Genomic DNA, 16,731 nt, shown 5'->3' with positions numbered 1-16,731 from the left:
TGATCTGGGTCAACTTCTTATGGCAGAGTGGCAGGCCATTCCCCAAGAGTTCTTCAGACGTCTGATCAACAGCATGAGGCAACGATGTGTCGAGTGTATTCGCGCCAGGGGTGGATTCACACACTATTAAACGAATGTTCTAATGTGTAAAATCCATGTTTGACAACCTTCAACTTTGACAGCATGTCATGTGACTTTCTTGTATACAGTGACGTTTATTTGTGGGTTTTTGTAAATATGGAACAATAAATAAAAAAATTGGTGTAGTTTACATCATCAATCTAATACACTCTGAAACTTATTTGGTTATAAATTTTTGACCCTTAAATTCTTTTGAGTAGTACACCCGTTGGTGAGAACATCATTCGTTATTTTTAATAACACATACTAGTACTTCTTTATACGTGTACGTGTGTTTAACAATTTCAAGACATACGACTGGTTGCTCCTAGGTGATGACCAGGGGCCTAATTCACAAAGGTCTCTTAGGCTCTGCTAGACAGCAAAGCATCCTCTTTACAAGTCTTTTAGCATTACACTGCGAGATCGCAAAGTTGCGAGAGTTTAGTGAATTAGGCCTTAGGTTACCAATGCCATACATCCAATGCAAAACCAACACTATCGAAATCGATTGCACTGTAACGTAGTTAACCTGACAATCATTTGTCTGTGGCGCGTAAGTGAGCTACAAGTGTAAAGGCTATAAATAACCTTTAGTCGAAAACATATGTTAAAGTTTGATGTATTACGGTGTATTATGTATACAAATGCACGCGGAGGAGGTGCGTTAAAGAGAGAGAAACTGAGACTGAAATTGCGATTGATATTAATACTAAGTACGTGTATTTAATAAATGGCATTTACCATAGTTTGACACCCAATAGCCGATGTATTTTTCGTGTTGGGGTGTCGTTAAACATTCATTCATTCATTAATTCATTCATTAATAAATGGGCACAATCATCGTGGTATGTATAAAAATATGATTCGTATGTTATTCGCACTGGTTCCTTATAATGTAAAAAATATATATATATATATATATTTTGTTTTCAGGTGTGAAGATACTGATGACGGGGATTTACTACTGCACTACTACACAATACGACCAGGACTGTATCCTATAGTGTTAGGTTAGTACCCAGAGTGGCGATATCCCTATCTTAAACACAACTGTTCATTGATTATCATTTAGGACTTATAGTTTATATATATATATCGCCATATTACTCCTATAGTGTTAGGTTAGTACCCAGTGTGGCGATATCCCTATCTTAAACACAACTTTACATTGATTATCATTTAGGACTTATAGTTTATATATATATCGCCATATTACTCCTATAGTGTTGGGTTAGTACCCAGAGTGGCGATATCCCTATCTTAAACACAACTTTACATTGATTATCATTTAGGACTTATAGTTTATATATATATATATCGCCATATTACTCCTATAGTGTTAGGTTAGTATATATATAAACACATATACATATACACTAACACATACACATATACATATACATATACAAGTCATAGAATTCTAGTAGGATCGAATCACCTCGGTGGATCCATTCAATTGATTGGGTTTATATATATATATATATACACACACACACACACATATAAACAAACAAAAATTCCAATCCTGGCCGGAGTACACTAATTTTACACTAAAGGCACTACATTTACATGGCTGGAATTACCATAAAGAAGTCTTCAATGGTAACAAGTTACACTATTGCAAAAATCATGTTTCCCTTATCAACATCAGTCTACTAACTGCTTCTACACGCAATAATCACAGTCAAATTGCCGTACCTACCTTTAAACAGTGTTGTTCAATAATTATTTTTATTTAGAATTGTTAACTTTTAGGTGCTAACAACAGCCCTTTAACCATTAGTCAAAAATATTAAGTTTTTATCAAATATTTTAACCCAGGAAATACGTACTACTTTCAGTCGCGAAGATAAACAGTAGCCATTTTGTTTCGTTTATAAATGTAATTTCGTCTGAAGACAGCAAGCATTACATTACGTTTTGTCAACACTATTTGTAATCAATTATTTTCGATTCATTTCGTAAGAATTGAATCCCACTGGAATGATGACTTAATATATACGTTGCGAATGTATGGTACGTAAATACTAGAGGTGTAACGAATACATAGGGTAGCGAATACGATACGTATCACGAATATAAGGTGACGAATACAACTATTTATTCATGAATACAATGCATATAGGCAAAAACGTGCTGACAAGTCAGAAATTCACAAATAATAATTAAAACATGGTGTTATGATGCATTTGCTTATTCAGTTGCATGTACACAGTTTATCTTTTCCAAAATTAAAAAAAAATATATATATATATATATATATTCAAAATAATGTGCAGTTCTCTGTGCTTAAAACATCAAAATACAAAATAAACTGAACAGTGAACAACCACAAATAATCTTGATAATGTCAAGCAAAAGAGTCTATTCTTTAATCAATTACAATGTTTTTCTTCAAAAAGACTAGAATGTACCTCGGAAAACCTCTATCGATTTCGTTTCGTGAATGTCTCTTCCGAGTTAAATTCCAGCAGCGTATAATTTGACTTTCTGTATCTTCGCCAGCTAATCATCCATTTTTTATTTATCTTTGATTTATTTCAAAATGGAATCAATTAATAGATGGAATGGTATACCTTAGCTGTCGAAGATGATGCCCTGAATTATAATAGTTTAATATAAACCAATAAAGCCAGCAATTACTAAAATTAGATCTGTGAATTGTACACGTGATTTTCGGCAGAAAAGTGGTTCCTTTTGTGGGGACACATATACAATATATGTTACCATAATTGATCGTGTGATCCATATATCATTATTTTATTTGGGAGAGTAAAATAATTCCACAAACATCAGAGCCATTATCGTATTTTAGGGAAAAAAATACATGTAGGCAACAAACCATATGACGTGTTGACACTGTCTGCATACAGTACTTGTCTCTTTTACAATTGTTGTCTCGCCATTTTTATATTTGGGAAAACCGAAATATTTCCATACAATTGATTTAAATTTTGCAGGGACATCAGCGATGTCCACTAGTTCGGACATTATTAAATGGAACGCCACAGAAAGTTAGAGAACGCTAACCTCATTTCCGTCCGAATGCAGCGGAAACAGCCGGTCTGAACTAAACTGTCAACAAATCCTCTACGTATGTTGAATTTTAGACTTGCGAAACAGTGGTCCAGACTCCAGTCTAAGAATTGTCACGATGATCTTAATAGTATATATTGTAAGCCTACGTGTCTGCGTTTGATATAAAATAATTGCTGTTGAATTTCAATTCAAACAGCGTGACTAGCGTATGCTTAAACATACGACATGCAGTTACATTATAATATTCGCGTGTATTCGGTTCAAGCAGCCGCGAATACGAATACAACTACGATACAGGTCGCTGTTCGGTGCACCGAATATTCGAGTGTATATCGTTACACCACTAGTAAATACAATCAGCAACAAGTCATAGAATTCTAGTAGGATCGAATCACCTCGGTGGATCCATTCAACAGATTGGGGTTTTCTCTCGTTCCAACCAGTGCACCACAACTGGTCAAAGGCCGTGGTATGTGCTCTCATGTCTGTGGGGAAAGTGCATGTAAAAGATATCTTGCTGCTAATGGAAAAAAAATAGCAGGTTTCCTCTGGTGACTGTCTAGTCAGAATTATCAAATGTTTGACATCCAATAGTCGAGGATTAATTTATCAATGTGCTCTAGTGGTGTCATTAAACAATTTTTTTGTTGTTGAATTCTTGCAAACAACGACACACAAACGCTCTGGGTTTGAATCCTGATCTATAAAACAAACCGGCCTCGGTGGCGTCGTGGTTAGGCCATCGGTCTACAGGCTGGTAGGTACTGGGTTCGGATCCCAGTCGAGGCATGGGATTTTTAATCCAGATACCGACTCCAAACCCTGAGTGAGTGCTCCGCAAGGCTCAGTGGGTAAGTGTAAACCATTTGCACCGACCAGTGATCCATAACTGGTTCAACAAAGGTCATGGTTTGTGCTATCCTGCCTGTGGGAAGCGCAAATAAAAGATCCCTTGCTGATAATCGGAAAGAGCAGCCCATGTAGTGGCGATAGCGGGTTTCCTCTCAAAATCTGTGTAGTCCTTAACCATATATCTGACGCCATATAACCGTAAATAAAATGTGTTGAGTGCGTCGTTAAATAAAACATTTCTTTCTTTCTTTCTATAAAACAAAAATAACCAGGTATTTCTTCAGTCTTTCTTTACATTTACGCGGCAGGATTTAGCTCAGTCGGTTGAGTGCTCGCTTGAGGTGCTTGCGTCGCAGGATCGAACCATCTCGGTAGATCCATTTGGCTGATTGGATTTTTTCTCGTTCCAACCAGTGCACCACAACTGGACATATGCCGTGGTATGTGTTTTCCTGTCTGTGGGAAAGTGCATATAAAAGATCCCTTGCTGCATTAGGAAAAATGCAGCAGATTTCCTCTGATGACTACGAGTCAAAATTATTAAATGTTTGACATCCAATAGCCGATGTTTCATTAATCAATGTGCTCCAGTGGTGTCGTTAAACAAAACAAACTTCTTCTTTACATTTACAGGTTTGGTCAAAGCAGTTAGCCGAGAGCTTTATCAACAGACAATTGACATTCAAGTGGAAAACAGATCTGAGCAGCGGATAGAAGGCGGGAAAACTCAAGAACATACCGTGTTCAAATGTATAATCCAAAGAAACGATAGAAGTATGTGTGAAGTGTCTACGAAATCTGCTGCCAAGTCGCGAAGTCCAAAGAACGATTTCCATATTGATGCCGAACAGTTCTGTGCAGCCTTTCCCTATCATATCATTTTCAACGAAGACCTTATAATTCGTCAGTGTGGACTGATGGTCGAGAAAATGAGCTCTGTCGAAATTCAGGAAGGAGTACGAATGAAGGATGTTTTCACTGTCATACACCCACAAATGTTGTTCTCCATTGCAAACATAAAAACATTTATCAATGCCGTGTTTCTTTTACAACTGGATAGGGCTGGCGAGAAAAGACCTCTAGTTTTAAAAGGTAAGGCAAAATCACAATGACAAACTGGGTGCCCCCTACCTTTAGTTATTTAGATAGATTTGGCTTTCAATCTGGCGTACAATGTATATCTTTGATATAGATCGTGCTTTTGATCAGTATTTTATCGACGGCGTGCAAGTACATTTAACTGCCAGCAACGGGAGGAACCACTTGTATATTAATTTGTTGGTGTGGTGGCAATGCCCCTCCGACGCATATTGGATTGGATTGGAAATAATTTAACGTGCATGCTCAGACCACAGACCAAGCTGTTGTAGCGTACGCCTGTCTTGGGCACAAGTTCTGGTTTGGTTCAGATCCTGTGTCGAAGATGGAGGGTACATCTAAACATTGGATTGGATTGGAAACAATTTAACGTTCAGAGCAAGGTGGTGTAGCGCACGCCTGTTTTGGGCGCAAGTTCTGGCATGGGCCAGATCTTTCACCCAAGACAGAAGGAGAGTTGGGAAGGAAAAACAAGGGTCTCCCACACTGAAACCGGCAAGCGCAAGGGAGCACACATAGCCCGCGCTCTGAGGACCAGAAAAAAACCCACGAAGGACTAACACCTGTGGTTCAGTGTGGCATATTAAGCTATATAGCAAAACAAAAAAAACCTCCATTAATATTGCAGGTCAAATGATGTGGTTGGAGGATACACGTCACATGATCTTCATCGGGTCACCCAGACTTACTAGCCTTGACGAACTCATGGAAATGAACGTCTTTCTCGCGGACATCCCATTGTATGACGTCACACGAGAACTGGTGCTTCTTAATCAACAACGAATAGCAGAAATAGACGTAGCGTGAGTAATTACTTATTTTTGGCCATATGGTTAAATATATCATAGTACATATCAGTGATACGTCCCACTAGAACGTAATACTTCGAAAAAAAGAAATGTTTTATTTAACGACGCACTCAACACATTTTATTTACGGTTATATGGCGTCAGACATATGGTTAAGGACCACACAGATTTTGAGAGGAAACCCGCTGTCGCCACTACATGGGCTACTCTTCCGATTAGTAGCAAGGGATCTTTTATTTGCGCTTCCCACAGGTAGGATAGCACAAACCATGGCCTTTGTTGAACCAGTTATGGATCACTGGTCGGTGCAAGTGGTTTACACCTACCCATTGAGCCTTGCGGAGCACTCACTCAGGGTTTGGAGTCGGTATCTGGATTAAAAATCCCATGCCTCGACTGGGATACAAACCCAGTACCTACCAGCCCGTAGACTGATGGCCTACCACGATGCCACCGAGGCCGGTGTAATACTTCGACGTCACACGATGAGGTCATCGATTGGCGCACTACAGCCTATTACAGGAAAGTCATCTAAATGAGGTGAGTGATATAAATTAAGATCGATTATGGGTAATAAATAGGATATTAAACTTGCTGCTATTTCGTACCATGAGTAGGCTGGTTGGTTCTATGATTGGTTGGTTGGTTGTCTGGTTGGTTATCTGGGTGGTTGTTGATGGTTGGTTGTTAATGGTTGGTTGATTGATTGGTTGATTGATTGGTTGGCTGGTTGGTTGGTTGGTTGTTCCTGTCAATGTTCAGATATATTGCATTTTAAATAGGATACGAACTCACCACTTACCATTTGTCAGTTCGATGGTGCATTCACTGCGTCGTTTAAGAGTTGGTCATCTTGGTCGTCTGGCCTCAGTATGTTATTCAAGATTTGTTTATAGTGAGCGTCAGTCAGTCGCGAAATCGGCCAGGCCTTGAATTGAACAACACAACATTTACGTTGCATGGGTGACAAAACTGCCCATAGTCAACGGTCAGCTTTAAACAGTGTAGAACTACATGGTTCAAATAATGAAAGCCTGATATTTTGTAGTTGTTAAATTGTTGTTTGTTGTTGCTGCTTCTGCTGTTGTTGTTATTGTTGTTGGTGGTGGTGGTGGTGGGAGTGGTCGCCGTTATGGCGGTGGTGATGGTGGTGGTATTAAAAAAATAATTCATTTCCAGTAAGCAACTTGAGGAGACAACGAATGCTTTGAAGAAAACCTCAGAAGAACTCGAGAAAGAGAAGAAGAAAACCGATTTACTCTTGTATCAGCTGTTACCGCCAAAAGTAGCAAACCAGTTGAAGAACGGAAAACAAGTGGAGGCCGGTTAGTATTCGTAACGAAATAATTCAAAAGTAATGAATGGGTTTTTTTTTATGTAGAATAAACAGTACGTTACGTTCATTATACGCACCCACTCCCTGTAACGTTATATATAACGTTTGGACATACACCCACCTACCCACCCACCCACCCAAACTCGGGCGTTACGTAATATTTGAATCGCCCTATGATAATATGCCCAAAATTCCAAAATGTGTTCCAAATATGTATGATTTTTTTACCCATACAAACCACAACCATGCGAGAGTTGGCTAACATCACATACATATTCATGGAAACTTCGTTTATAACGTTTCAAAAATCCTCATTTGAATATAAAAATTTATCTATTCAGTATTTCGTGAAATCAGCTGTTTGAAAATTACCAAAACTGGTTGTGTCCTACTTTTGTCTCAAAATGTGTCAGGTCTTCTAGATTATGGTAGCCCCACTCCCTTGGCTAGTAATATTCAATGTTGGGCTACTAAATAACAACTATCGCCATGTCCGACGGCTAGAGAAAAAAAGTAAATATGCATATCCTCTTCCCCCCCCCCCCCCCCCCCCTCCCAATGTTTTCTTTTAATAATAATAATAATCATCATCAAATTAAAATATCTAAGGGTTTTTAAGCTCTATCTCCCTCTGTAGGTGACATATCAGATTATTACTATTAGTAAAAATATATTTACTTAAAGTAGGGCTAGTGAATATTTAATTGTGGCTAGTATATTTTTAAAATCACTTATCTCATGGCTAGTGACTTTTGTAAACATTCTGGAAGCCTTGTGTGTATTATAGACACAGTAGCTGGCTACCATTTGGTCGTCGACGATTGCCGAAGTATTACATAGTTATCTCTAGCTCTCCCCTACAACATATAAACAAAGAGGGGAGGGCGGACAGAGGTGACTCGAGCTAGTAAAAACCGGTGCATGAGTACAGTTTTCCCTCCTTGCGAAAAGTCAAATGTAATTGTAAAAAAAAAAAAAAAAGAGTAGTACATGAAGTGCCGACAGCAGGTTTCCTCTCTCAATATCGGTGTGATCTTTAACCATATGTCCGACGCCATATAACCGTAAATAAAATGTGTTAAGTTAGTCGTTAAAAACCATTTCCTTCCTTCGATCATGGATCTATGCAAAATCAGCAAGTGAACTATTAGTATATAGTTTCGCAACATGGTACCCAAGGGAGCTAACTGTGTATTGCTACCTAAAACAGTTAACATTGAAATTGTTTTCAGAAAAGTTTGATGCTGTGACGATTATGTTTAGCGACATCGTACAATTCACCAACATGGCTGCTGCCTGTTCCCCTCTACAAATTGTAAACATGCTCAACAAGTTGTACCAGAAATTCGACGAGAAAACCAACGAACATGATGTGTATAAGGTATATAATACAGTATTATATAGTAGTAGTATGTGTTTAAAAAAACCCCTCTATTAGTTTGTGAAGGCTGTTTAAAACCCCACTATTATTTTGTGGAGGCTGACCCCCCTAAACTTTAAGTTTGTTTTCTTTAACAACACCATTAGAGCACATTGATATATTAATCATCAGCTATTGCATATCAAATATTTCGTAATTCTGACATGATCTTAGAGAAGAAACCCCTACATTTTACATTTAATTTAGTAGCAAGGGATATTTTATATGCGCCACCCCACAGACAGGATAGCACATACCACGACCTTTGATATACCAGCCGTGGTGCACTAGCTGGAAAGAGAAATAACCCAATGAGTCCACTAACGGGGATCGATCTTAGACCGACTGCGCATTAAGCGATCACTTTAACACTGGGCTACGCCCCACCCCTCCTTAAACTAAGTTTCAGAACTATCTAGTCAAAATTAAAAAAAACAGACGTCAAAGAAAAGTTGAAGGATGGACGAACGGACGATGGACGAACGTGATAGAGGAGTAAAAAGGTTAATTATGTGTTTGTCAAACTGTTTCTGGTGATTTCAGAGCGATTCTGTTGCTTGTAGGTTGAGACTATCGGCGATGCATACATGGTGGTGGGCGGTGTACCGGAGAAGACGACGTCACACGCCGAACAGGTGGTCAGTTTCGCCATTGATCTCATCCAGGAGGCGACCTCAGTGGTGTCGCCTGATTCTGGAAAACCTATCCAGGTTAGTTGCAAGCTAGGCATTGGTCATACCTTGCTAAATCAGTAATGTTGACAGTAAGTTAATCTGAACAACAAAAGTGTTCACCACACGAGAGAGAGCCTAAAGGATGTTTTAACAAGACCGTGAATGATCGGTTGTTAGTCAGAAATATGTTACAATTGTACAGGTACGGCGGACGCATGTAGACATTGGGAGGGGGCTGACTATGGTAATACTCTCTTTCTCTCTTTCTCTCTCTCTCTCTCTCTCTCTCTCTCTCTCTCTCTATATATATATATATATATATATATATATATATATATATATATATGTATATATCGCTCGCTCTCTCTCTCTCTCTCTCTCTCTCTCTCTCTCTCTCTCTCTCTCTCGCCACCCCCCACCCCCTACTCTCCCGTGCTCCGGCGCCTGTTGCAGCAAACTCAGATCAGCCGTTTCAATAGGAATTACGTGCCTGGACCATGTGTGGATAGAGAAACACGTCAATAAAATGACGTCAATCTCAGTACGAATTAAACGGAACACCGGTACAATATGTATGACCTACCATATGATACGGTAAAATTATTTTCTCCATTCGATACTTCGCATCAATTATTCATTCCAACTTATTTTCATGCTTATATATCCAATTAAGGTTCAAGCACGCAGGGCCTCCGTGAGTACTGGAGTATTCGGGCACGGGCCGTCTAGCAAGACTCGAGTCTGTTCAGCAGTAACTAATCAGGGGCCAAATTCGCTAAACCCTCGCAAGTTTGCGATCTCACAGTGCAATGCAAAAAGATTTACAAAGAGGATGCTTTGTTGTCTAGCAGAGCCTAAGAGACCTTTGTGAATTAGGCCCCAGCAATACAAGTTACATGTGCTAGTTTTTTCTTTTTAACGTAATCAATCAGTTTTGGCATTAATTTTCAGCGCTGGAATTAAGATGCATAATGCTATTTTATCTTATTCCTTAGTCTCAGTATCATCTAGTGTCGGGTACTCGGGTACCGGGTCGAGTTTGACCCTCGAGTTCTCGAGTCCACTATTTTGGATTCGTAGAAGCCCTACAAGCATGCTATTCAGAGCACACACGTAGCTATCTGGGCTGTCTGTCCAGGCCAGTGGGTTATTTGTTAGTTGTTATTGAGAGAGAGAGAAGTCGGTGTAGTGGTCTTACACCTACCCATTGAGTCGTTAAAATTCGGTCTCGGTAGGAGCCGGTACCGGGCTGCGAACACAGTACCTTGCAGCTTTATGTTCGATGGCTTAACGACGAAACCACCGAGGCCGGTTCTTTACAATATGGCGAATCGACTTATAAGTAACTACCTATCAGGTCAGGTAAGAGGGTTTTACGTGCGCATTCAGAGCAAGCTGTCCAGGACAGGAAAGGGGTTGGGGTGAGTGGGAGAGGGGACCGCCCGCACTGGCAGGCGCAAGAGAGCACCGGCAGCCCGACTATGGAATTTTGAAAGTCCCGTAGTATTAAGCAAAAAAAAAACATTGCGCAGTTTTAATGAAGGAATTTGGGCGCTTTTTTTAACGGTCCGCCGAAAAATAAAGTGGAGCTACGTATAATTTTGAACTTAGTATATCGAGAGTAGCTCGTTACTGGAACCCAGCCTACTGGTGGCTGTGGTTGTTTTTCCAGTAGTGGCCCTTAAAAGGGCCTGATCTGTTCAGATCGTGATAGGGCAACCCATGGGAGACTCGTTTGCAATTTGTAAATTACTATACAGTCTGGCCAGCTTTTAAAGGACACATTATATGTCTCCAAATGTTGCTTAGGAAGTAGGCTAAATCACTTTATTTAACTGCACTGACAGACTCAGTATGGCAGATTTTTTTTCATTCTTAAATTATAGATTATTTGCAAAAAACAATATTCTTAAATTATCAATTGTTCGTAAATTCGGTGTGTTTCTCATTGTCATAGTATTTGTTGTACACCTTGTATCTTAAAATGTATTTTATATGCCAAACACAAAAAGTACTTACCCAGAAAACCCGGAGTCAGAGTCAGTGACTTGAACTCTGTATGAAGGCCACTAATTAGCGATTGTCCATTATTAATTTTTCTTACACACCCGTGTAAAATATGGTCCGTGTTCCGAGGTCATGACCTAAGTGTCTCTAGTAACCATAAACGGATGACGTCATGTTGTATGGCATTTATGTCTATGACGTCATTAAGTTATTAATGACTTTATAAGTGCGTGCCCGTTGGAGACGATTTATCTTATAACTTGCAGTTTCTAAAAGTATCTAAAAGGTTAAATACATTTAGCAAACACTTCTTGTAAGATAAGTAGTGTCCAACCGGTACCCGTGTATTATTCTCTATGGCTAGACATCGCGAAGTCAGAAGAGGACTTGGGTCTCACTACACAGATGTCATCTGCTACTGAAACCCATGTTAAATTGCCCAACTTCAAATGAAGATTGCCAATAGAACGGGTTCTCGTTGGCACTAACAACATACACCATTGCGAACATACATTATGTAAGCATTTATTTTCACTCCAAAATTGAGAATATTTCCGTCTCAGATTTTTTGCTATATAACCGCATCTGGCTGTAGTACTGGTCCGAACAAGTGGTTCATTAACCGATTCACTCCGGCTGTCTCTTGCGCTATACACCCATGTCCCAAAAGGTCAATGCACAATATTACAAAATAACATAGGCAAAATACAGCCATAAGGCTTACCATTAAACATACATATTATTTTAATTTTTCCCCAGTTCCTAGAAGTGAATATTTGAACCACAGCACATGTCACAATTAGGAACTATAGTGGACCGTCGTGATGAATGAACTCTCACCCGGAAGTGATCTGTGTAGTCAGACCTTGGTAAGTCAGAAACATTTACCAAATCTTTGTATTTATAACTAGTAAACTACATTTTTTAATGAATACTTTCCAGATTCGTATTGGCGTTCACAGTGGTCCCGTGGTGGCTGGCGTGGTCGGGATGAAGATGCCGCGGTTCTGTCTGTTCGGAGACACCGTCAACACTGCCTCACGTATGGAGAGTCACGGCGTGCCTTGTCGCATACACATCAGCTCATTCACCATGGAGTAAGAGGCTCGTTTAACTTTGTATATACGGTACCTTCATATTTCGAACCAGTCAGATGGCCAAATTAACAAAATGCTATCAAGCGCGGATCCAGGCTTTTTGCAGGAGGGTCTACATACAACTATTTAAATGGAGGTTGTATATTATAAGCGATGAATGAGTGGGGGTGGGGGGTGTCTTCGACGATAGCGTCCAGATCCTATGGGCCCTCGCATCCCAGCCCCCGGGTCTGCGCCTGATATAAGACAAGACAAGACAAGAATGTATTACACTCGGGCCCGTTGAACAATTAAATGGTATGGGAGGAATATATACTAGTAATACATATATAAAATGTATAACATTCAGATCAGTAATAAACTATTATTTGAACTATGAAGTGTGTGTGTACACACACACACACACACACACACACACACACACACACACACACACACACACACAAAATATAGTCACGCAATCCTGGCAGTAACTAACGGAGGACAGTTGGCTAAATCGAAAAAGTACCCTTTTAGTTTAAAAATACCCTATAATAGAAATTAAAGGGACAGACCCTAGTTTCAGCACACTAAGTTTAGTTAATCTACAAACCTGTTACAAGTGACCGGCCTCGGTGGCGTCGTGGCAGGCCATCGGTCTACAGGCTGGTAGGTACTGGGTTCGGATCCCAGTCGAGGCATGGGATTTTTAATCCAGATACCGACTCCAAACCCTGAGTGAGTGCTCCGCAAGGCTCAATGGGTAGGTGTAAAACCACTTGCACCGACCAGTGATCCATAACTGGTTCAACAAAGGCCATGGTTTGTGCTATCCTGCCTGTGGGAAGCGCAAATAAAAGATCCCTTGCTGCCTGTCGTAAAGAAGAGTAGCCTATGTGGCGACAGCGGGTTTCCTCTAAAAACAGTGTCAGAATGACCATATGTTTGACGTCCAATAGCCGATGATAAGATTAAAAATCAATGTGCTCTAGTGGCGTCGTTAAATAAAACAAACTTTACTTTACTTTGTTACAAGTGAGTGAAAATGAGTCTGTGACTTGGAAATTGTGAAATGTCTAAAAATAGACTAAAAACTCGACTCCATAACTGTTACTTCTCAGACGCACGTGCCTTTTTAAAAATATGAGAAATGCATTTTGTGCTATTAAAAACACCAGGATGGCCAAAAACACTTCGAATGCACGGAAATGGATAATCTAAACCATAAAATATAAGTAAAGTATTTCAGTTATCAAAAACGGCTATAATAGTCAAACATATGCCTTAGTGTTTAAAAACTAGGGTATGTCCCTTTAACACGACCATTAGCTGTAAAACAGTTAAATGAATATATTAATTTAATGACGTCCCTTCAAGCTTGAGACCCAGATCAAACGTCTATCCTGGACCTTGCTCTACAATTAGTGTATAGTTAAGACGTTTGTTTTAGAATTAGAATACACCTGTCAAAGTTAATTGATCACGGTTCCCAAAGTACCTACTTTACTTGTCGCATAAAATGAATTTTGAGCTACTAAAAAAACAAACAGTATGACGACATATGCATTGGATATGCATTGGATTTTCAAAAAATTACATTATGTAAACAAGAAGTAGAAGAATTGAAATAGAAAATATTTTACACTGCCTAATAACTATGATATCGCTTTTAATATCTTATACCTTAGTTTCTGATGTACGTACCTTCTCTGTTCGCATAAAATGCACTTGGAACTATTAAAAAAACCTTCTGGATGATCAGAAACTCACTCAGTTTGCCATAATTAATAATGTAAGCAAGAAATAAGTATTTTAACTGTTTGAAAAAATAAATTGATGTAATAGGCTGGAAAGAGTTCAATATTTCCTTTGGTTGATCTATTCTCTGACTGGGTTTTTCCCATCCCAACCAGTGCCCCACGACTGGTTTAACAAAGGCTATGGTATGTGCTGTCCTGTCTGTAAAAAAAATGGTTTCCTCTGAAGACTACGAGTCAAAATTACCAAATGTTTGACATCCAATAGCTAATGATTTAATAAATCAATCAATGTGTTCTAGTGGTGTCGTTAACCAAAACAAACTATACTGTATACTGTTGTCATTAAGGTACCTCAAGACGGCTCCATTCCAAGCGAAGAGACGTGGAAATGTGATGGTTAAAGGAAAGGGAATTATGAAGACTTATTTCATCGTGGCGGGAAAAGGCAGACGTGTGACGGAACCGGACGACGAGTTTCAGACGCTGCCGGTGATAACCGACTTAAGCTGCGAGGACAAATTCGCCACAGTTACAGACACGCCCATCCTCATCAAATTAAAATCTGACCAGTTGAAAAGCAAATCGTGTATCATTAGCTAAAGATTTTCTTTCTAGATCTGGATATGTGTCATTTATTAATAAGGAAATGTTAAATACGAAGTAGGTATGACTAAAATATATATGAGGTATTCCATGCGTGTGCATATCTTTCTGTATGACTAGCTTGTACATACAGAGATATAAACGCACGTGCAAAGAGGATAAAAATCCTTTTTGGCCTTACAAATTGCCTCTCATGCAGTTGCTGGGACTCGAACCTATGGTATCTAATAGCCCGCAGTTCCCAGATCACCACCGTAACCACTCAGCCACCATGATAGGTTATATGTAAATATATAAATATGTATGTATGTATATATATACTATACGTGTGTCTGTGTGTGAATATGATATGCATGTACGTATGACTGAATGTATGAACAGACGGACGGACAAATGAACGTGTATAATGTAACAATAGTACTGATGCCTTATATAAGTTTCGAAAACAAATGCAAAAATGTACTTACTTTCTGTATTTGTTTTGGGTCACAATACTGAATAAAGCCTAACTGACTTCTATTTCTGTTTGTCCACATGTCTGTACTTTGATTTATAATTTAATTTAGATCCACTACAAAACACGGGGTTTTCCCATTCCAGACAAACCTCCATGACTGGTGTTTTCAGTGATGTGGCGTGCTATCCCGTGCATGAGAAATGATAAAAACAACCGGCCTCGGTGGCGTCGTGGTTAAGCCATCGGACATAAGGCTGGAAGGTACAGGGTTCGCAGTACCCGATACCGGCTCCCACCCAGAGCGAGTTTTAATGACTCAATGGGTAGGTCTACGACCACTACACCCTCTTCTCTCTCACTAACCACTAACAACTAACCCACTGGACAGACAGACCAGATAGCCGAGGTGTGTGCCTAGGACAGCGTGCTTGAACCGTCATTGGATATAAGCACGAAAATAAGTTGAAATGAAGGAAGGAAATGGTTTATTTAACGACGCACTCAACATATTTTATTTACGGTTATATGGCGTCGGACATATGGTTAAGGACCACACAGATATTGAGGGAGGAAACCCGCTGCCGCCACTTCATGGGCTACTCAATTTGAAATGAAATGAAATAAAAACAATGATCTCCTCACACTTGCATACACACATACAGAAAGGTCAATGTGGGTCATCATTTGTTTATTTCAATGACTACCAAGTTATTTGATCATTTTTTTTTTTTTTTTTTAATTGTAATTTAAACAATTGTACCTGGATTCGATATGAAGTGTAATGATGGTAAAAAAAACAAATACTAATAAAAATAAACAAAACTTAAACTCATTGTGTGTGAAGCCAAATAATGGTGACACCAATGTCCTGTCATTGATTTTAACTTCGATTCATGTTTTAGTGTTGTTGTATATTTGGAAGACCGCTTTGTCAGGTGCGTTTTTATAGCAGTAGTATTAAATCATTATTAATTTAATTGGTTTTTTTTTTTAATAAAGTCCATGGTCAAATATATTTTCTGCAAGTGTTCCCTTCTATCGTTGCACTGAAACATTATATAATTATAAACCTTGCGTCACATATTTTCGATCGGAGAAGTGCAATATACTTGACAAACAAAATTCTATAAAAAAACAGCAGTGTTACAAAACCGCTATTTCCATCAACAGCTATTCTAAAATATACCTGACAAATTATGGCATCAGCGCCGGCCTCGGAATACGAATCAAACTAATAAATACACAAAGGTACTTACAATACAGACATTGGACCGAATTTACGTCGCCTGTCTATATTAAACGCAGGTGTTTAAAGGCGTAGACCCTAGTTTTAACCCGTAAAAATGGACACTAAGTTTGGTTAAGTTGCAAACCTGTAACACATTTGGATAACGTTACAAGAGAGTGAAACAAGAGTCTGTGACGTTGTAACTGTGAAATGTCGTTTAAAATAGACTAAACCTCGACTCCATAACTG

The 16,731-nt window shown here is 39.1% G+C and overlaps 1 protein-coding gene across 1 annotated transcript in view; it reads left to right on the top strand.

Moving 5' to 3' along the window:
• LOC121368650 (guanylate cyclase soluble subunit beta-2-like) overlaps positions 1 to 15,316 on the top strand; it is a 58,122-nt gene extending 42,806 nt beyond the window's left edge. Inside the window, exons 5-12 of the mRNA XM_041493389.1 lie at positions 1,057 to 1,133; positions 4,648 to 5,106; positions 5,741 to 5,915; positions 7,101 to 7,246; positions 8,490 to 8,638; positions 9,241 to 9,387; positions 12,301 to 12,455; positions 14,542 to 15,316. Of these exons, the coding sequence (XP_041349323.1) occupies positions 1,057 to 1,133; positions 4,648 to 5,106; positions 5,741 to 5,915; positions 7,101 to 7,246; positions 8,490 to 8,638; positions 9,241 to 9,387; positions 12,301 to 12,455; positions 14,542 to 14,794 (1,561 nt within the window). The 3' untranslated portion in view covers positions 14,795 to 15,316. The remainder of the gene's footprint in view (positions 1 to 1,056; positions 1,134 to 4,647; positions 5,107 to 5,740; positions 5,916 to 7,100; positions 7,247 to 8,489; positions 8,639 to 9,240; positions 9,388 to 12,300; positions 12,456 to 14,541) is intronic.
• The last annotated feature ends 1,415 nt before the right edge of the window (positions 15,317 to 16,731 follow it).

This window comes from Gigantopelta aegis, chromosome 3 (assembly GCF_016097555.1).
Source record: "Gigantopelta aegis isolate Gae_Host chromosome 3, Gae_host_genome, whole genome shotgun sequence".
Taxonomy (NCBI): Eukaryota; Metazoa; Mollusca; class Gastropoda; order Neomphalida; family Peltospiridae; genus Gigantopelta; species Gigantopelta aegis.
The sequence above is the reverse complement of the archived record's forward strand: the minus strand, read 5'-3'. Positions and strand labels throughout refer to the sequence as shown.